General features: G+C 41.2%; 1 protein-coding gene across 4 annotated transcripts in view; it reads left to right on the forward strand.

Moving 5' to 3' along the window:
* Positions 1 to 556: 556 nt before the first annotated feature.
* GBE1 (1,4-alpha-glucan branching enzyme 1) overlaps positions 557 to 21,904 on the forward strand; it is a 293,313-nt gene continuing 271,965 nt past the window's right edge. For all 4 annotated transcript variants that reach the window (XR_006103177.1, XR_006103178.1, XM_042461049.1 and 1 more), the window contains exon 1: positions 557 to 698. Coding sequence is in view for 2 of the 4 variants with exons in the window: in XM_042461049.1 (XP_042316983.1) it covers positions 607 to 698 (92 nt within the window). In the remaining 2 variants the exon portion in view is untranslated. The remainder of the gene's footprint in view (positions 699 to 21,904) is intronic.

Here is a 21,904-nt window from a genome sequence, read left to right on the forward strand (position 1 = left end):
GCCTTGATCCAGTATACAAACCAGCATTCCCAGAATCCACAGCCTTGACCAGTATACAAAACCAGCATTCCCAGAATCCCACAGCGCTTGAGCCAGTATACAAACTACCATTCCCAGAATCCTACAGCCTTGTCCAGTATACAAACCAGCAATTCCAGAATCCCACAGCCTTGATCCAGTATACAAACCAGCATTCCCAGAATCCCACAGCCTTGATCCAGTATACAAACCAGCATTCCCTGAATCCCCACAGCCTTGATCCAGTATACAAACAACCATTCCCATAATCCCACAGCTTGGATCCAGTATACAACCACCATTCCCATAATCCCACAGCCTTGAGCCAGTATACAAACTACCATCCCCAGAATCTCAAACTCCGGCAAAAGGGAAGAGGAGTCACTAAGGGCAGTGGCTTCACTGCATCCAGTGCGCATGCTCGCTCCGCATGCGCCGTGAGGAGGAGGTTGGCTATGTCGAACAGCTTCGGCTATTTCCGTTCTCTTTCGGCTCAGGCCCGACCTACCCCCGTCTGTATTTAAAGGAGGGCGGCTGAGGGGTTGACCGGGCAGTGAGTCCGAATCCTGTTTTGTTCCTGCGCCCAAGATGGCTCTGTTAGGTCCGCTGGTGCCTGAGCTGCAGAGGCTGCTGGAGAAAGACCCCTACTTGGCTCCTTTTGAGCAGGACTTCCAGCGCAGGTAACCCACGCCAGCACTCTCCCTCCCTTTCCCTAAGCCCCTGGGTGATCTTGGGAGAGTCACACTCTCTCAGCCTCAGAGGGGAAGCTTGCCAAGGAAACCCCAAGATAGGGGTCGCCTTAGTCCCCAAACTGTGCCCTTTAAGGGACTTTGGACTTCAGTTCCCAGAATCTCAGGCTATTGGCCAATATGGCTGAGGCTTCTGGGAGATGAAGTCCAAAATTTCTCTTATTAAAAGGCACACAGTTTGGGAACCACTGCTTTATTGGAGCTATCCCCTGCCTGGGAGTTCCTTCTCTACTCAAACTACAGAGGGGGTTAATACAGATAATATACAGTGCAAGAGACAGCGTAGTATAAAAGGTCTGAGCATTGGCTGTGACTCTGGAGACCAGGTTTTTTGATTCCCAGCTCAGCCATGGAAACCCATTAGGTGACCTTGGCAAGTCACACTCTCTACAGCCTCCAGCCTCGAGGGAAGGCCTAAAGCTGCTGCAGGATCCCTTTGCTTGGTGACTGTCTTTGAATTCTCCCGCCTCTAAAGGGGACCTTACTTTCTTAAAGCATGCCTTGGCAAGGCTGCTCCCTCCAAAGCCCTGCTGCAGCCCGGCGCACACCTGCGATGGCGTGGCCTCCCGCGCGTGAGTCTTCCCCGGCCGGTCCGCATCATCACTAAAGGCGGACGATTCTGATTGGCTGGAGGAAGCTGCGCGCTACCAATCAGCGCCGAGGGAGTCTGGCCAGCCAGGAGCAGTCTCAGTCGGGGGCGGTGAAGCCAAATGGCTGCCCTTACTTGGGGTCAGATACTGAGGGCAAGGCCTAAAGTGGCTTTTGACTTGTGATTTTTATTATAGAGATTTGTGTGGTGGCGTTTGCCTTTGAGTCTTTTTCTGACTTGTGGTCACTTAACCTCTGCTAATTTGAAAACTTGTAAAAAAGAATTCATTGGCTGCATCCACACTGGAGAGATAACCAGTTTGGCACTGCTTTAACTCGTCTGGCTCAAGGCTATGGAATTCTGGGAGTTGGAGTTTGTTGTGGCCCCACAACAAACTCCAACTCCCCAGAATTCCATAGCCTTGAGCCAGACAAAGAGTTAAAGCAGTGCCAAACTGGGTTATTTTCTCCAGTGTGGATGCAGCCATTGAGATATTGTTGGATTGTGGCGCACCTAAATGGCTGAGGAGTGTGACTGGCCCAAGATCACCCAGTCGGTTTCCATGGTCAAGTTGGGATTTGAACCCTGGTCTCCAGAGCCGTATAAGTAGGCCAACCCTCAAACTACGACAGTAGCACTGCCTTGGGGCAAGTCACACTCTCTCAGCCTCAGAGGGAGGCAAAGGGACCCACTCACCCCCTTTCAAAAGTCTTGGGAGCCCTCTGATAGTTCATCTTACGACTTGCTTAAGTAGGAGATGAAGGCACGAAACAATAAATCATGAGGTCTGTGAAGTGCGTGCAAAGCCTATGGCGCTCTATAAATAAATGTAGTAATAATAATAATGGTGGTGATCTGTTGGTTGGGGGCAAGTCACCCAGAATTAACTTTGAGCGGACATGCTTAGGATTGATGCACCGTTAATTTCTTACAGGACAATCCTAAAAGTGGTCTCTTCTGAAGTGAGACCCACTGTTTAAATGTATGGACTGTTGCAGATGGAGTGCTTTATATAGCCTTCTATCTTACGAACAAAAAGATACAGCCTTATATCTCTAACTGAATCCTGTACACACTTAGAATTATAGGCCTGTTACAGACTGCCAAAATAAAGCGCTTTGGGTCTCTTTGGAGTATGTCTATTTAAATGATCATGGGTCCTAAGAGTCCGGAGGTCGCGCCAAAGCCACATTCCATTCCTAGCACTGGAGGGCAGCTTTGGTGCAGCTTCCGGATTCTTAGGATGCATTAACATTAAACAGCATACTCCAAAGAGACCCAAAGCAGCTTTATTTTGGCAGTCTGTAACAGGCCATAGAATTGGAAGGGCACATAGGCTTCAGCTTAAAGCCTGGCATTCTGTTGGTTTGCCCCAAACTAGAGTAGACCCATTTAATCAAGTGTTAAGTGGTGAGTTAGATGAAGATAATTGGCACTGATGCAAGGTTATTCCAAGTGAGAATTAATAACAAGGTTCAGGCCAAGCACACTACAGAATATAAACACAGTAGATACATTGAAGATAATTTAAGACCACAGGAGGAAGCTTTCCCATTTCTCCTGGCTTTCATCCATACCTCATATCTTCCTTCCTCACGATACCTCTTTTATCTCTAGGGTAGAGATCTGGATGAGGGTCCCAGGACAAAATGAGGGAGGATTTGGTGGGCTGTTTGCAAGAGAGGGGCAGGAAACTATCATTTGCGAATTCCAGAAATGACCCTTTTTGAAACCCAAACCTTTTGTATGTCCCTTTTCCAAAGATGAGTAGGCCATTAGCGCTTTACAGATAGATGTTGTAGACTGGTAGACTAGGCAGGTTTCAGGTGGATCAGAGTTTGAACATTGGAGACCCAGATTCATGGCAAATTCTATGTCCACTGAACTAAAGTCTTTGTCAGACCTTGGAAGCAGAGCAGTATCATTTCACTATTCAGCCCTCATTTCAAGCCCTTACTGTTCATTGAAGCTTCTTGGTTGCTTTGTAAAGTTACTTGTGTGTGCAGTTTGGTCTATATCGGGGTTCCCAACCGGGGGGTCGCGACCCCTTCTTGGGGGCGCCAGGTTGGGATTCCCCCCTGACTCCCCCTCCCTCCCTTTTTCCCTGCTGGTGCCGGCGCTAGCGCCGGCAATCACAAAGAGCAATGGCCAGGGTCAACTCCCCCTCGCCTTCTCCCCGCAGGTGCCCTCGAAGGCACCCGCGAGGGAGAGGCGAAAGGGTCGGGACTACAAACCTCGCGGCCTTTGCGGCCAGAAGTCCCACCCTTTCTCCCTGATGGCCTCCCTGATTGGTTGGGAGGCGGGGAAGGGCGGGACATCTGCCGCAAAGCCCGCTGGGGCTTGTAGGCAGTCAAAGTCCCACCCCTTCTCGCCTCCCCACCATGAGGGAGGTTGCGGGCGGACTTTGCTGGAATGGGGGGTCATGGCCAACAAAGGTTGGGAACCACTGGTCTATATGGAGGGGATGGAGTCTAGTGTTTTAATGGGGTGTTGTTAATTTATTTTGAACTTTTGTAAACATTTTAAGCCTCCTTGGGTCCTGGCCTGTGAGAAAGGCAGCATATAAAGAAAGTAAATAAATAAATCGTAGGACCATTTGAGGACTCTCACTTCCTTTTTTGGTGGCAAAGTGTGAGGATGAGGAAATGTGGGTGAATGCTCTTAATGACAGCAGAATCTCTCCTTGTGTGTTACAGTACTGGCAGATCCTACAAGGGACCAGAGATTGTGTAATAATGAACATATTTGATAGTACGAATAGTCCCGCATATAGATCACAGGTGAAATGAGCACTAGTATCCTGTAAAGAAGCCAATGAAGTGTAAGAGTTTGATATGGATTATGACACTGGAGACCAGGTTTTAAACCACCTGCTTAGCCTGTACTGAGTGGCCCGGGGCAAGTCACATTCTCAGCCTCAGAAAAGGGAAATGGCAGATGCCCTCTGAAGAAGTCTTGCCAATAAAACCTTAGGCTCATCGTAAGTTGGAAACAACTGAAGGCACACAACAAAAATCATGTGAAAAGAAGCATTTTGCAGAAGAGAAGCCTAGTTAGTCTGCTTTAGCAAACAAACATACTTTTGTAGCCCTTAAAAGACTTAATATGTTGTTATGGCACATGCTTCAGGTATGGGATTCTAGTTCACACATGCATTTTTATTTAACTTTTAACTGTCTTAGGGCTATGACTAGAGAAATGTTTTTCCTTATTAAAAGGGAAGAAAAGGAGCTAATTCTTCATATTGCACAAGCTATGGTATATCCTGGCAAAAGATTTGGTAGTCATGGATTGCCAGATTGAATACTGGGATGGCTTCTCTCCCTTGAATAATAATATAATAATAATAATAATAATAATAATAATAATATAAAAATAATAATAGGTTTTATTTTATTTATATATCGCCCACTGGGAATCTGGGTGGTTTACAACAGAGGGGATAATAGATGGTTCCCTGCCCTCAGGCTTACAATCTAAAAAGACACTACACAAAAGGAGAAGGGAATGGTGAGAGGGGAGGGGATCAGGTCCCTCATTCTTCTCTCCCTCTGAGGCCTGGACCAAGGAAGATGGACCGGAGGGAGGGCTCTTCTTCTTCAGCCTATTCTCTCCCTCACAGGCCGAAAGATGACAGTTATGGAAGGAGGAACCTCTTTCTTCAGGCTGGCCCTGATGGAGCTGAGTTGTGGAGAATAGGGAATATCAGCAGGTTTTGCTTGTAGCTTCTTGTGTTGCTGGTCGCACAACCAGCTAGCAAACACCCTGGCGAAATCCCCCTTTTTTGGACAAATATTAAAAGTAGATGAGCCCTCTCTGGCAACCCTAGATGGATGCTATTCAGCATAGCTTTAAAGGGGGAATGGGCAGCTTCAGTGGCAATTGTTGTCTCCAGTGTGTGAAACAGTATGTTTCTGAATACCAGTTGTTAGCATGAGCAGAAGGGTGTTGCTGTATTCATGGTGGTCTTGTGAGTTTCCCCTAGGCAACTGAATGACAACTATCAGAGGACAATGCTGGACTAGATAGGACTTTGGCTGCATCTGCACTGAAGGATTAACCCAGTTTGACGTCACTTTAATTGCCGTGGCTAAGTGCTATGGAATTATGGGAGCTGTAGTTTTGTTAGAGAGTTCTGGTACCACAACAACTACAATGCCCAGAAATCGATAGCATTGAGACATGGTAGTTAAAGTGGTCTCAGACTGGATTAATTCTGCAGTGTGTATGCAGCCTTTGATGTGATACAGAATGGCAGTTTTTATTGTCCCAATATCATCTTTAAGCACAACATGTATTTTATTATACTTATTGTTAAGTTGTACTTATTGTTGTTGAATTGGGGTTAAGGAGGGAGTGGTATGTGCGATTTTATTCTGTTGTATGGATTTTACTGATGTAAGCCGTCTTGATCTTGTTGGAGAGGCAGGGTAGAAATTTTATTATTGCTGTTATTAACCAGTTAAGAGTTTTCTGCTGTGATGACTAGATGTTATTTAGTGGTAAATTACTACATGTTTGTTACTTTGTAAAAGAAAGTGACTAATATCATTACACTACTGGAAAGTGCTAGAGCCCATGCTTTCTGAGCATGTATTAACTTTTTGTTTATAATTAGGTTTATAATGTGGTATCATCTTGCAGTTAGAGAAGAAAACTTCCCAGTTCTTAGTCAAATGACGAAAATTTGGACATGTAAAGTGGTATATTTAAACATTATATTTAATTTTATTTCTTTTTAAAAAAACCACAAAACTTTATTCAATGGCAGAGGTTAAAAATATATTCAGCAGGCACACATTTCCACACTGTCCTCACAGCAACAGTCAAAGGTGATGTTAACACCAATAATTTAGGGAATGATTATGTTTACATTGCATATGCTTGAAGCCACTGATTTGCAGTCAGAGCATGGAATACTTACTTACTTGGACTACAGCTCTCTAAACCCATCAACCAGAATTACCTGTTTCTGAAAATTATACAGTACTTGAAAGAAGCAACCTTTCCAAGCCTTTATTGCCAGTGTATTCATTAATGGGTGAAATTTGTATTAGATGGAAACTAGAATGAAATTGTAGTAGGTTGTTGTTGTTGTTCTGTGTCTCCAAATCATTGTTGACTTATGGCAACCTTAAGGCAAACCTATCATAGGGTTTTTGAGAAAGTTTATTCAGAGAGGGTTTGCCATTGTAGTATGTTACAAACCTCAGTTTCCTTGCATGAGAGTAATTCACATCACATTTACTGTGAGATGTACTTCGGAATCAGAACATAGAAGAATGCAGTGCATATGTGATGCAGCAAAAGGAACATAGTCATGAACCATAAAGGTAATCAGATTTATTCAGGCATAATTTCTTACTGACTTCATCTGATGCTTGAAGTGTGTCCTCACTTAACAGATTTTTATTTATAATGTGATAAATTCCAGAGGAGAAAGCTGGTAGCCTGTTGCACATGATGACATGGACTCTGTCCAAGGAAACTTTATGCCTCTATAAATTTAGTAGTTTTAAATACACCATCAGATGCTTTCACCCCTTCTCTGATTTAAACAGAAACGCATACAGACATAGGTATAATTGTAAGTAGCTCATAAAATGCATTTGACATTTCCATGCAAAGTTATCAGTCTCCTGCCTCGTCTTTGTGTTAATTACAAAAGCTAGGGTTAAATGTGATTCAGAACAAGTGTCTCAAAATTTTAAGCATCTAGTAAAATATCTCTCACCGTAGTTCCTGTAATTAATTGTATTTTCAGCATTTCCTCAATACTTTAATTGTTAACAAACAGAAACACCCCTATCCTTTATTTTATTTTCTATGCCACCTTTCTTCTGGAGTGGGATCCAAGGTAGTTTACAAAATAATAAATTAAAACATAACAATAATAATAATAATTAAAAAAAATTAAAGAGCAATGCATTAAAACAGTCTTTGCATTATTCTCTTTAATCTTTGTTTAAAAGTAAGGTATTCTAAACAAAAGGTATATGTTTCTTTTACATTTGTGTTCACCCATATTAGGCTCAGTTGCAAAGGAGGATAGAGATGAACTTACTAAAGGCCTGTCCTCTTCATATTGGAGGTGATGAGAATCACTAGAAAAGAATTCAAAGATTTAGCTCTGTTAGTCTGGTAAATCAGTTATGCAAAGGGATTTTATAGCACCTTTGTCTAACTGAAGGAGAGAAGTTGGTAGCATGAAGTTTCCTAGTGTAGAAAAGCTATTACCCCCTATGGTTATTGAATATGCATTGATTATTACAGAAAGGAGTGTTGTAACACACTTAAAAAAGACACCACATTTCTTATGTTGTAAGCTTTTGTATACAAATATATAATATGTGGTTATGAAGGGGGAAATGTGAATTAGAGAGGAACAAAATGGAGAGAAGGGATGACTTTGTGCCAGGCTCTGGTCTGAAGGTACTTTCTTGGGAACATATTCTGTTTTAAATGTAGACTCATGCTCACTCTAGTGACACTGTATCTTGTTGTTTGTTGTTGTTACAAGGCTAAATAAAAGCAACAATTCGAACAATGTTTTCCCCTTAATCATTGGTCTTACAGTTTGCTTGGCTGAAACCACTGCCCCCCTCCCACCTTACCCTTGCCAACATAGTTCAAAGTCATTTGTTCAAATGCTTCGATCCTTGCTTCTAATCTCTTTGATCCCCAGTCTCTTGTTTGACATAGACTTTGTGGCCTGGCGAATTAGCAACATGTCACCAATCTCCAGTTTTAAATTTGTGAATTGAGCAGAAGCGTAGTAGTATGGGGTTTTTCTTTCGCTTGTGCTGTAGAATTCTGACACTGTGTTCATATAAACATACCAAATGTCTAGATTAAAATTGCATCACTATAAATTAATACTTTAATCAATTACTTGTATGGTCTTTTTTTTTTTTGCTCCTTCATTGACTTGACTATTTCAGAGATGTTGACTCCAGTGTTTGAAAACACGTACAATACAAAACTCTGGCTACCTCCATAAGGGCATATTCCTTCATTTCTATTTTTGTACTAGAAATCAGGAGTAGAATTGAGCAGTCTTCTACCAATTTGAAGCTGGAAAGTTACATCTCTCTTTCTATCACCTTGTTTCCCTGCTGTTTCTTGACCTTAAAATGGCTGCCATAGTTGCTTGAAATTAGCCTTAGCTCTTCTCTGGTTCTGATTTGCTAGTATACTACGAGTGACTTCCTTCAACACATTCTTCTTATGCAGCTTCACTGGGAGAGATGGCCAAGGTGCAGGACAGGCTTTGTAAAAGTGTCTCTTCTGTCTCCCACTTTCATTTTCAGTGACATAAGGTGGGTTCTACACTATTATTTGCCCCCTTTTCAGACCTACCTGCAGGATTTTATAATCCAAAAGTCAGAGATTCTCAACATTTTCTGACATTTACTTCTGTTCAGGAAAGTAAACCAATATTCTGAGACAGTTATCAGAGTATTAGTTGGAAAAGAATGACCTTCAAGTATCTATGAAGATAGTTTCAGTATATAGTCTTAAATGGCTGATGATATTGCAATTTATAATTAAGATTGTATGTAATATATATGCTTTGGATTAAGATAATATTTGGTCAACATATTTTTTTTGTACAGATGAAGCTGACCTTTCATTCCACAACTAAGTTAAAAGCCATCTAACTTGTTGATCATTGCTAATTGTTTTCCCATCCCTTTTACATTCACTGTGTTGAAACTTGTGTTAATATCTTTTATGCTGTAAAAGTTCAAGGCTACACATGGTTTGACTCTCCAAATTTACATTAGCTTTCTAAAATTTTAATGAGTAATTAGTTTAACTTTCATTGTATTGACTTTTCACTTGTATTTTTAACCTTTTCTCTAACAAGAAGAGGTTTAGTATTGATAATGTAACTCATGGCTATAAATCTAGTATTTTGCCAGAAGTCGATATTAATAGAGGTTGCAGATTCAGCTACTGTAGTTAAAAATGGAGTTTGCTTCTATCAGTGGAATATTTTATCTACAAAATACTAACTTCCTTTAAAACATTTCACACGTAAGTATATGTGGGCATTTCTGGCCTGGGGCAGAAACAGTTACTAAACAGTTTTTCTTAAAGTATGGTTCACGAACTACTGTGACTACACCACTTGTACTTTGTCTAGGCATCTTTCTAAGTTCCTTTTTTTAATACACAGTTCAGGGAGACAATTTTTACACATAGAAGTCTGTATCTCAGAACCCCAAATATCTTGGGAGATTGATATGAGAATTCTTCATTGTTCTCTGTGTGTTTTATACCAGCTAAATGAGCAGTACTGGGCCTGAACAGACAGGCCAAAATAAAGCTGCTTCGGGTCACTTTGGAGGTATGTTGTTTAAATGATGTATGCGTTGTAAGAGGCCAGAAGCTGCGCCAAAGCTGCACTCCAGTCCTTAGGACTGGAGCATGGCTTGGGCATGGCTTCCGGCCTCTTAGGACACATGCATCATTTTAACAGCATACCTCCAAAGTGACCCGAAGCAGCTTTATTTTGGCTTGGTTGTTCAGGCCCTAGACATGCCCCTCCATCCCAACCTGGTTTCTTAGGAGTCTGCATAACTGCAGATTGATTTCCCTGTAAATCACTTGAACCTGTTGGCGATCTGCAGGGCCAGAAGACAAATGTCTGTGCAAACCAGATGTTTAAATGATCCTGACAATTGTTGAGCAGTACATGGTTATAATTTAACAGATGCAGAATTCTGTGTACAGTTAACAGCATTTACCTTTAATTTCTCTAAACCTGTGGGAATTGCCTCTTATGAATGAATGAGTCATAGAGGTTGTCAAAAGTACAGTAACCTGTAGATATAGTTAGGGCAAGTTTGTTTTATCATTTTAATAGACTTTATCTGTAGTGAAATATAGCTGTGGCTTGGTTAAATTACAAATGGATAACTTGTGACCCTCCAGATGTTGGACTGCAACTGCCAGCATCTCTCACATTGAATTATTCCATTTGTGATATTGAGAGTGACAGTTATAGTAAACCAGGAGCACTATGAATTATACATTCCTATTTAATCATGGTTAGTATGGTTATGCATAAAGGAGGAGGAAGATGAAACTTCCACATTTTCTTTTGACTTTACAATACTTTCTGTAACACAAGGGTACAAAGTTCTGTCCCTCCAGAAATTTGCTTGGCCTACAGCTCCTGTTAGCCTTAGCCAGCACAATCACTGCTAGGATTACAAGAAACACCTGAGATAGCTTTTGTGATAATCCCTGCTGTAACATTAAAAAGTCACTAGACTTTAGTTTATCCTAGGCAGTTAAACCACTTTCAAGGCGCTGTGGTGTGTCTGTGTGTCTATGGTTTTTATTTCCTGTTCCTGATCTTTGGGAGGTTGAGTCTGGTCAATCACTAGCCAGTCAGGAATGCTGTAGTCTAACACACCCAAAGGGAACTGGTTCAGAAAGCTAAAGTAGATAGTACTGAGCCAGCGTCTTGGCCTAGAACTTTGGGAAACCAAAATCCAAATCCCTGCCTAGCTATGGGAACTGCACTAGATGACCTAGGGCAAGTCACACCCTTTTTGGCCTAAAAAAAAATGGCAAACCTTCACATCAATCTTGCTAAGAAAACTCAGTGATAGGTTCACCTTAGAGTTGCCATAAATTGGAAATTACTTGAAGGGACACAACAACAAGAAACAGGTGACATGTTTCACAGAATCTGTAAATAGTTCCTGTGCCTTTTTCTGGAAGTTCACTAGCAACTCTTTCTACAAAAAACACTGTGATACAATCAGCCCTCCATATCCATGGATTCTTTATCCATGGATTCAACCATCCACAGCTTGAAGATGTTCCTAAAAATATAAATTACATTAAGCAAACCTTGATTTTGTCATTCTATATAAGGGACATCATTTCACTATGCCATTGTTTTTAATGGGTCTTGAGCATCCATAGATTTTTGGTACCGACAGGGGCTCTTGGAACCAAACCCCAGCAGATACCAAGGACCAGCTGTACTTACATTTTTTTTAAACCTCTGGTGCTTTTATTTTTGTATACCATGGAAAAATAGGGATATTTGTTACTAAAGTACTGGAATAGCTGTTTCTGTATTTGTAGTGATGTTTGTAACTAATATTTGATTATATGAGGTGCTTCATGCATTGATTTTGCTGTAAAAATGGTAACTGAAAGAGATTTCTAATTCAAATGGCTGTGAATAAAATATCTTCCTTTTTCTCAATTGGATAAAAGTGTGAGATAATCAAGACTGATGTTCTATGTTCTCACATGGGATTACATCCTATTGAACTCAATGTATAGTATTTCCTATAATGGAAATTACTGAAGGTTTCTAAATGCAGCCCCTTGGTACAACAAATCTTGCAGTGCACAACAGATTTCCCCCTCCCTAGATTAGATGTTTTGCTGCTGATTGTGTTGAGCGATAGAATGTGTTTAATCCACATTCTTTTGTCGAATGTGAACTCTCTTGAAACTATTTTGCTAATAGTCAAATGTTTTACAAATGGAAATCACACATAATTTAAGATATATTCTTCATCTTTTTCTTAGACTGAAAATTACTTGGTTGGGCTCATTAATGCCTGTAGTATACCAGAATTTTATGATGTTACAAAACACAGTAAATGGTGCCTGTTAGGCTTTCTTACACAATTACCCCACACACATTTTATGATATTTTGCAATTTCCTGCAGGTGCCAAGCTAATCTGATAATGATGTACTCTTGTCGAATTTTCCAATGGACTTCTTTATATAGCACAAAATTGCTTATGAAGTTAGTTTAAATCTTCTAGTCTGTAATTTGTACTGTTGGAGGGAAGGATTTTCTGACCTTTCACAGGTATTAATCTAGATGAAACAAGGGCGGGCAACCTGCTATGTAAAACTGTACGTGACCCTAAGATTAGAAGCCCTGTGGCAGGAATGATCTTTCCTCTTCTTTGTCTGCTGTATGCAGAAGTGGATAGAGAGTGAAGAAAAGGGGATGTCCAACAGAGAGAAATGGGATGGCAGAGAGAGATGTTTTCCTTTGGTTCCACCTATTCAGCTCACCCACCACTAATATATAGCCTTTGGCAGGGTGTTTTGCTGCCCACAATGGAGGTAAACTATTTAGTATTTCATTAATAATTTGACGTGTGGAGAAAAGGCAGATTGGGACATTGGTAACATCCAATCAGAGTGAGCCTTGCAACAGCCAGTGTGAGTTTAGCCAAGGAAAGGTCGGGGCTATTCCCAGGAGCAAGTATAAATAGGAGGAGAGGAGTGTGTGTGAGTTAGATAGGTACTAGATAGGGACAGCACTTTAAGTTTGAAGTTTATTAGATCCTGAGGAGTTTTAACAACCAAAGTGGCTGAGGTATACTGCTGAGAAGGGCAGTTGGACAGGGGTTTTGAGTACCCAGGCTAAGGACTAGGAGAGTCCTTGGTAAATGGTGTCCAAAAATCCTGAGGAATTACAGCCAGAGAGAGGCTGTGGAAATTACTATAAGTGCTTGAGGGGCAGCTGGAACTAAGAGAGTTTAAGTGTGAGAGTTTTATCAGGATGGCTAGGGAAGTCACAGTTTACCAGAAAGGATATAAAGTTAAAAGGAAACAATTATAAAGACAAGCTAAAGGAACTGTCAAACTGTGTAACAAATAAAAGTATTTAAACCCCATATCCAATGTGAACACCACCCACTAAAAGAGATACTGTATTCATCCTGACTTAAAAATAAATCTATTACAAGCAGCTGTCTGGAGTGATTTCAACCCCCCCCCCCCCCCCAAAAAAAGCACAAAACCCATTAAAAACACTACCAACACTGAGAAAAGTCTTTTAGGCTTGGGACACACTAGATAAGACCTGCACAACTTGGCAGTAGGAAGGGGCCAAAATTAAAATAGGCTAAACTTCTTTGGGCCACAAATAGGTTTTAATTAAATATTAATTCATTATATTTTAAATTTTAACATTTCTCCCTTTCCTCAAGAGAAAGCCAGGTGGTGGAGGAGTCTTGCAGTGCAAGCATTTGCCTATCGTTCTCCTCTTCCACCTGGCCTTCTCCCAAAGCTGGGCAGTGGAGGAGCCTTGAGGGGATGAGGATTTGCCCATCCTCCTCCTCCTCCTCCTACTACCATCCAGCCTTCTCCTTGGAAGAAAGCTGACCAGAGGAGAAGCATTGTAAGTGTTCACCCATCTTCATCCTCCACTTTGCCTTCTCAGCAGAAAGCCAAACAGCATGGGAACCTTGTAGGGCAAATATTTGGCCAGCCTCCTACTACTCTGCTGCCCAGCCTCTTCCTTAGGAGAAAGCCAGGTGGTGGAGGAGCCTTGCTGGGCAACCATTTGGCCAGCCTCCTCCTTTGCTGCCTGGCCTTCTCCTTGGGAGAAAGCCAAGCAGCAGAGGAGCCTTGCAGGGTGAGTGTTTGCCCTTCCGCGTCCTCCTCCACATGGCCCTCTCATCAGGAAAAGGCTAAGCAGTAGAGGAGCCTTGAAATCATTCCACATCCTTGCAGGCCACCAGAAATCCTTTGGTAGGCCACATGCAGCTCCAGGGCCTTATGTTGTGCAGGCCTGATGGTGGGTGTGTGGTTGTCAAAGAGAGGTTGGTGCCAAGCTAGAGAAGAATATGCGGCTCAGATCTGGCATCAAGAGAGTGTTATAGTGCAGGAGAAACATAAGAGTCCTGAGTTTGAGTGTTTCCATCACATAATTGATGGCAGTGGTGGGATCAAAAACACCATTGTGCTGCTATCCAGTTTAGGTGGGTGAGTCTCATCGTGACATGGTGTTATCAAACCTATAATTAATTGTTAAATAATTTTAACTTCATCAACATTCCTCTTCAGCACCCCTTTAGAAATTTCATACAGAAGTATATGCCATATGAAAGACTAATCTGAGAGTCTCTTTTGACCCTCACTCAGCAAGCTTTCAGGAAGGCTATGGATACCTTTCTGTAATTTTAAGGACTTTGGGATATAATTTAGAATTCACTAGCTAGCCACATAAAACTCCAGCTTTGCCCTGTAAGGTTTCCTGCACATAACATGTTGTAATATGTACAAATATATTGCTCACTTTTACACCCACCACATGCATGGATATGACCTGCTTTTTATAAAAGCTAATAACTTCCAGCCGGACATGATTGTCAAAGGTTTCCCAGATGAAAAGTTAGTTGCCATTCCTGGGATTTGGGGGGGGGGGGCTGCCTTTGTATTTAGAAGGTTACTAAAGCAATGTCTTGTGTCCATGACTCATATCTGTTAGATATGCCAAAATACTTTTTTTTTTGGCCTGTGTTCAGTGCGTGTCTCCTTATATCTGTCTTCTCTTTGAGCATCTCTTCTTTTTAAATGGTTTAATTGGTGAATTTGCAAGTTCAAACTAACTTAAATCTCTGAATTCCTCTTCTCTTTTCGTGTATGTGTATGTATGTGTATGTGCCTTCAAGTTTCTTCTCAACTTACGGTGAGTCCATGAGCTTCACATTTTCTTAGGACAAATCCTTAGAGGTGGTTTTGCCAGTACCTTGCTCTAAAATATAATCTACCATAATACCAAGTATTAGTTAGCAATTTCCCATCCAAGTACTAACCAGGTTTTCAAGATCCAATGGGATCTGGTGCCTTTAGGGTATTCAGGCCGCCTTTCTTTTCTTTATAATGTTTTTGGTGTGGCATACAGTTTTGTTAGAACGCTCATGTTTATTTACTAAATACCATCAAGCCCAAACCCAAAGTCAGCTATGTTTAAAAATCTCTGTGTTTGTGTCATTGAGCTTGTTACCTCCATGGAAAGGAGGTCATTGATACTCCCAGCATTCATGCCCTTTTAGTCAAGCACAGTGATAAGCAAGTAGGGAGGACAATCTTTATGTTTAGAGAGGCATTACCTTGGCTTGATTCCAAACAGAATAAGTATAAGCAGGATAAGCATCTTGGTATGTAATAGCTAAATAGTAGCAGGATGTTTCTCTGTGTGAACAGGTAGGTGGTTTTAGGATGAGTAGCTTGGTAGGGAACAGGTAAGTATCTGCAGGAGGATGAAAAAATGAGAAGGGGATAGGTTGAAAGGGAGAGATAGAAGGTGAACAGACCAGCAGAGACAGAGTGATTACGAAAATGGACAGTGAGCTCAACATTAGGCATTGTAGGTTTTTCTTAGCCTTGGCTTCCCTGACTTTCCTCCCCCCCGCCCCCACCCCCCGCTTCCTGTACGGCTTTATCTGGGGTTCAAATACATGTCTTATCTCGTGTGACTCTCCCCAATAGATTAAGGCGTCCCTAGAGGGTACCTTTTAATTTTATTATATATGCAGGTCCTTATGCAAATACTTACATGCAAGTTTTGGGTAGCAGCCCTTTGCTCATAGAGTCAGAAATGAGCAGAGGGCTGCTACCCAAAACTTGCATGTAAGTATTTGCATAAGGACCTGCATATATAATAAAATATATCCCTCCTTGACTGTGGTACCTGGCAAACTTCTTTTAGCTCAAGTCAAAATGAAAAATTTGCATCATCTGCTTCATTGCTGCTCTCTTGACCTTTTTGTTTTCCATATCCTTTGCTGCTGGTAACTGGTCTTCGTGTGAGCTTTAACTGGGCCAGACAGCTGGCTTTCAATGACCACTAATGGCCATGGAATGGAGAGCAGATAAGATGATGCTGACTTCATAGTTTGTCAGGGACTTTCCTGACTCTAGTCACAATTTGACTATTGCATTGCTACTGCCTGTCCTCTGCCATTTAAATATCAGCTATTTTAAAATAATTTTGTAGGTTGCCTTGAGCTCTTACATTTGATGCTGAAAGGAAGAAGGAAATACATGTATTCATGTGTACATCTCTTAACAGGTTTTTGCCCAAAATTATTTTCCAGGTAGTGCATGTAAATTGAAAGAGATCTGGAAGAAATGCTTCAGGAGAGCAAAAGATAACCCCTGAATATGGAATAGTAATAGTCATGAGAAGGAAACACCAATTTGGGACTAAAATGGGTTGTGGCTGTTTGAACAGGGAAAGTAGATGATGATATTCAAGGACAGAACTACATTATTTTATAGGAATTCAGAAGGATTTGCTTTTAATATGTACAGCACAGACTTCTATGGTGTATTCTTAGAAATGTCTACATTGAATTCAGTAGGATTGAATAAAAGGTGTATAAATACAGAGTTGCAGTGATACTGTGATACAATAAAAGAGAGGAAGCTGGTGGAGAAAATAATGCTTTATGGGGATAGAATAATATCCTTTTAATAGTATTCAGGTGGTTATATGCATCTGTAAAATGGTGACTCTATACATGTCTACTCAGAAACAAGCCCTATTGCATTTACTTGGGTTCCTCCACTCCAGTAAGTGAGCACAGGAGGAAAACCTTAACTTCATAGTCATTTTCATTTATGTTTGGGGGATTAGATATTATATTAGGGGGTGGTAATTGGTGTAGCTTTCAGATGTGGCTGGCTTGCACCTCCCATGAATCGCAGCCAGTGGTGAAGAATGCTGCAAAATACAGTTTGATAACTGTGAGAAGAACTCACAGTTACCATCCCCCTGTTAAATTATAACAGGGCATTCACATCATAGAGCACAGTATTTGCAAAGAATGCAAAGCAAGGAAAGACAGAAAAAAGACAGAAATATTTATCAAATACATGTTGTATAGGGCCATGTTTTTTAATTTCTGTTTTGTTTACTACCTCGTGTGCAAATTGTATGGTGCTGTGTCAAAATCTTCAGAAAACTCTTCCAGACTGGAGCTAATAGACTATTAAGCCTGGAGCAGCAGTACTGGCCTTAATTGTTTTAAGTCCACTTGGGGACATTTGTAGATGTTCTCTGCATGCTTGGGTTACACTGTTATACAAGCTTCTATTGCTCACTTTTCTGCAGGGAAATGAGTCATTTTATAGAATGCTTGTATTTTGTTGATCAGCTCTGAAAAGTGCTCGGAATCCTCACTGGATTCTATACACTTGGACCAGCCATAAATAAATATATATATGGGTCCCAAAGCAGTAACATCAAACAGAGGATGATTCTGTATCTGAAATCCAGTCCAGTCTTGGGTCAACAATCTTACATTGCACACATTGATATTAATAATAAACTGGAAGTAAAAGTTTGGTAGAAAAAACATAGGTTTCATATTTCTCGTTGAGTTATATTTTGACTGTATAGAATAATTATTCTGTATAGAATATATACAGTTATACTGTATAGAACAGGGGTCGGCAATCTACGGCCCGCGGGCCGGATCCGGACCGGCGAGGCCTTGGGACCGGCCCCAGCCCAGTCCTGCCACCGATTGCCGCCTACCCGGCCTGGTTCCCCCCCAATCCCAGCCTTTGCCCCGGCCTCTGGGCCGGGCCCGCTCATGCGGCCATTGCCGCGGCTGCTAATGTGGCTGGCCGCCAACCCACCTCCTCCTCCTGGGCAGTGCCGCCCTCCTCACTGCCACGCTGCCTGCGGCAGGGCTTTCCCACCTGCGCGCGGTGCTAGGACGGAGGAGCTTGTCCCCTTTGGCCAGCTGGCCAAAGGGGACGGGCTCTTCTTTCTTTGCGTGCGCCGCCCGGGCCGCAGCATGGATCAGCGGCAGCGCGCGCGCATGCCCCACTTGCACGCCCACATGCGGGGCTTCCCAAGGAGCCTTTGTGCGGAGGAGGAGGTGGAAAGGTGAGTCAGTGGCCATTTCAGGTCTGCCTTGGGTTAAATTAATTTTTAAAAATATAAAATACTTATTTTTTAATTTTTTATTTTATTAATTTTTATTATTGCTTTTTATTTTCTTTTATTTCATTAATTTTTATTATTGCTTGTTTTTTATTTCATTTCTTTAATTTTTATTGCTTGCTTTTTATTTTATTATTTTATTATTTATTTTTTGGCTTCGGCCCCCCAGTTGTCTCAGGGACAGCAACCCAGCCCCCGGCTCAAAAAGATTGCCTACGCCTGGTACAGAATAACAGAAGATTTAATGTATGTGTCATTAATTGCAGTGGGTATCATGTTGTGTTTACTACTTTGGTATGTTCCTAGCATTTTACCCTGTTGCTGGATCATCTTCTCACTTTCTCAGTGTTTATTTATTTATTTATTTAGGTATTTATATCCCGCCCTTCAGCCCTAATGGCTCTCAGGGCGGCTTACAATATTATTTTTAATCAGACAGTTCCCTCCCTCTGGCTTACAATCTAAAAGACACGAAACAAAAGGAGAAGGGAATGATGGAGGGAAAGGGGATGAGGTCCAGTGGTTCTTCTCTCCCTCTAAGGCCTGGACCAAGGCAGATGGATTGGAGGGAGGGCTCTTCCTTCTTCCAGGCTAGTCCTGATGGAAGTTCAGTTGATGTAGTTCAAGAAGGAGGCAGTTTCTGCTTTTACAGACACTCTGGTACAAGGATCATGCTGTAAAAGAGATAAAGAAACTTTTGGTCTTCAGGTGTATTTTTGCTTAAATTCTCAAGAATGGTCCACTATGGTTAATATTAAGAGATACTGAAGTTGTAATCCAAAATAGCTGATAGGTCAGCAATTTCCCACACCTGTCAGAGGGCTCAAATAGCCATTTGTTGATGGTGCCTTATATTTTCCATGCTGGTGACTTTTAAATTTTGCATCACAAAAAGATGAATTCTGCTTTCAGTATAAATCATGACAATCTTGGAGTCTTAGTGGACCACAAGCTGAACATGAGTCAACAGTGTGATGCAGCAGCTAGAAAAGCCAATGCTATCCTAGGTTACATCAACAGGAATGTAATGTCTTGATTGAAGGAAATAATAGTACTCCTCTATTCTTCTTTGGCCAGATCTCACCTTGAATACTGTTCTGGGCTCAACAATTCAAGGAGGATGTGAACAAAGTGGAAAGTGCTCCCAGAAGGGTGACCCAAATGGTGAAGTTTCTGGAAGCCATGCCCTATGAGGAGCAGCTTAGGGAACTGGGTATGTTTAACCTGGGGAAGAGAAGGTAAAGAGGGGACATGATAGTCATTTAAACATTTGAAAAGCTGTCATATTGAGGATGGATCAAGCTTCTTTTCTGTTGCTACAGAGACTAGGACATGGAGAAATGGAATCAAGCTACAGGAAAACAGATTCCACCTAAACATTAGGAAGAATTTCCTGGTGGTGAGAGCTATTTGACAGTGGAATATGTTCCCTTGAACTGTGGTGGATTTTTCTTTGGAGGTTTTCAAACAGAGACTGGATGGTCATCTGTTGGAAATGTTTTGATTGAATGGGGTGCGTGTGTGTGTGGACTGGAAGGCCTCTGTGGTCCCTTCCAATTCTGTGATTCTAGGTCTGGATAAAAGGCTTGCTGAAACATGTTGAACTGTTTCTCTTTTTTGTGTGTGAGCTGCAGGAACCTATCACTATTCTTTCTGTTATTTCAGCCTCGGTACAAAAGTTTCTGTAAACTAAGTAATGCCCAGAAACATACATATTTTGTTAAATGAGATATGATATTATAATAATAACAATAATAATAAAATTTATTTATATACCATATTTCCAAGAATATCAAAGCGGTTTACAAAATTACAATTACAAAATTACAAAACACATAGAATACATAAAAGATTAAGCAAACAAAATCTGTAAACAAATACAATAACAATCAAAGAAAATAAAAACATTACAATCTAATGAAATTCATAATCAACCCCTGTTTTAGTCAAAATATTTACCCCACTGGCCCATAGAACATATTTCAAAGAAATGTGAGAGTCTTTGAATACTGACTTCTGTATGTTGTAATATAATAATAATAATAATAATAATAATAATAATAATTTATTTATATTTTCCTGCCACTCCCAAATGGATCGAGGCAGGATTACAGTTTGCTAAAATACATACATCAATACTTAAAATACATATAAAAACACATCAATAAAATTGATAACAATTTTAGTAGTCTTCTGTTCATAGAACATGCAAGAGCATTGACAGTTAGACTTGGGTAACTGCTAGCAGGTGTTTTAGGAGTCAAAGCAATGTTTTGTATCTTTGGCTGTCAGGGTTTGGGGCTGGGTGGACAGCTTCATTTTTCTCGGGTTGTATTCTATCAGTGTAACTTTTTGAAGGACAGATGGCAGTGTGAGATGGGACTAAAGCTGTAAGTGAATGGAGTAGCAGTATTATTAATAATACTACTAATAATAGCAAAAACAGTGATGATGATGATGGCGGCCAGGACTTTGGCTTCTCCCACATATCCTATTTGTACAACCCTTTTCTCTCTGTGCCACGCTGCTTCCATCTGCTCACCCAGTGAGCTACCAAAAAATGAAAATATTCCTCTTGCCATATGTCTAAACTGATTGCTTGTGAAGAGCTAGTTTGAAAGATGTATGTATCCTTAGAGACACAGGTTGCTCACTCCTAGCTTAAAGAAAAGGAAGATCTGAAAAAAGCAGCCCTCTCTCTTTGAATAATTGTGGATAGACCTTTTAAAGTACCTAGAGTTTTTAAACCTTTTAAATCTTGCAGTGGTGGCAATCTGTAGCATAATCATAAGTTATAGATGGCATACAAAGTCTGCCTACTTTGAGCAGTTTGATATTACAGTACTGTATATCATTTATGTGCCAACCCTGTGAGAGGAATCAGTGTGTCTGATAAGGATGTAGGTGTACACCACATGACAAAGCAGACTTATGTAGCCCATAGTAAACCTGCTTCAGATGTCTTAACAATTAACAGTACCCACAGGCCAGAGCATCAGAATTCCCAAAGTTCAATAGGACAGTGTTTCTTAGTCTGTCCAATGAGGGAACCAGCAATTATTTTTTCCACCTGTGTGCCAGGGAGTGGCACCATATTTGTAACTATTTAGCTATGATTGTTTCTTCCCTGGAAACTTGCCAGGCACTGACAGCCAGTGGTTCAGGGATCAGCACAAGTATAGGGATCACCACTTTGAGTGGCACAGCCCTTGCACCATAAGGGAGCCTTGTATCTCCCTAACAAGTAGATAAGAAAACTTGGACAATACATTTAAATATCAATAAATGCTGTTAATTAACAGTTGAGTGGGCTGTATAATTTGCGTTTTGAAAAGCTGAATGTGAAAGAGCCCACTCCTTTCATTATTCCTTCCATACAGTAGAGATAATAGCCAATTTCTGGTCATGCTTCAGTCCAGATGAGAATGAACCTTGTGCAAACCCTTGCTTTATTTTCCAGGTTGTGCAGGACTATGAATCAGGTTATTTTTATCCTGGCAACTGCTTTGAGGTATTTCCCCATCAGCTTAATACAGGGGTAGGCAACCTTTTTGAGCCGGGGCCGGGTTGCTGTTCCTCAGACAACTGGGGGGCCGAAGCCTCTGTTTCTAGCAGAAGAGAAAAAATGATTGTGTGGCACAGCTTGTACCTGCAAATATCCCATTTTGGATTATCTGTCTGCTAGAAGAAGGGGAGTGGTGCAGATTGCCCATGCATGTTTGCAGGGACGTAGCCAGGATTTTAGCAAGGGGGGGGGGTCCAGACTAAGTGCCACCATTATAATGGGGCTTGGCTGTGGCAG

This window comes from Sceloporus undulatus, chromosome 3 (assembly GCF_019175285.1).
Source record: "Sceloporus undulatus isolate JIND9_A2432 ecotype Alabama chromosome 3, SceUnd_v1.1, whole genome shotgun sequence".
NCBI classification, from domain to species: domain Eukaryota; kingdom Metazoa; phylum Chordata; class Lepidosauria; order Squamata; family Phrynosomatidae; genus Sceloporus; species Sceloporus undulatus.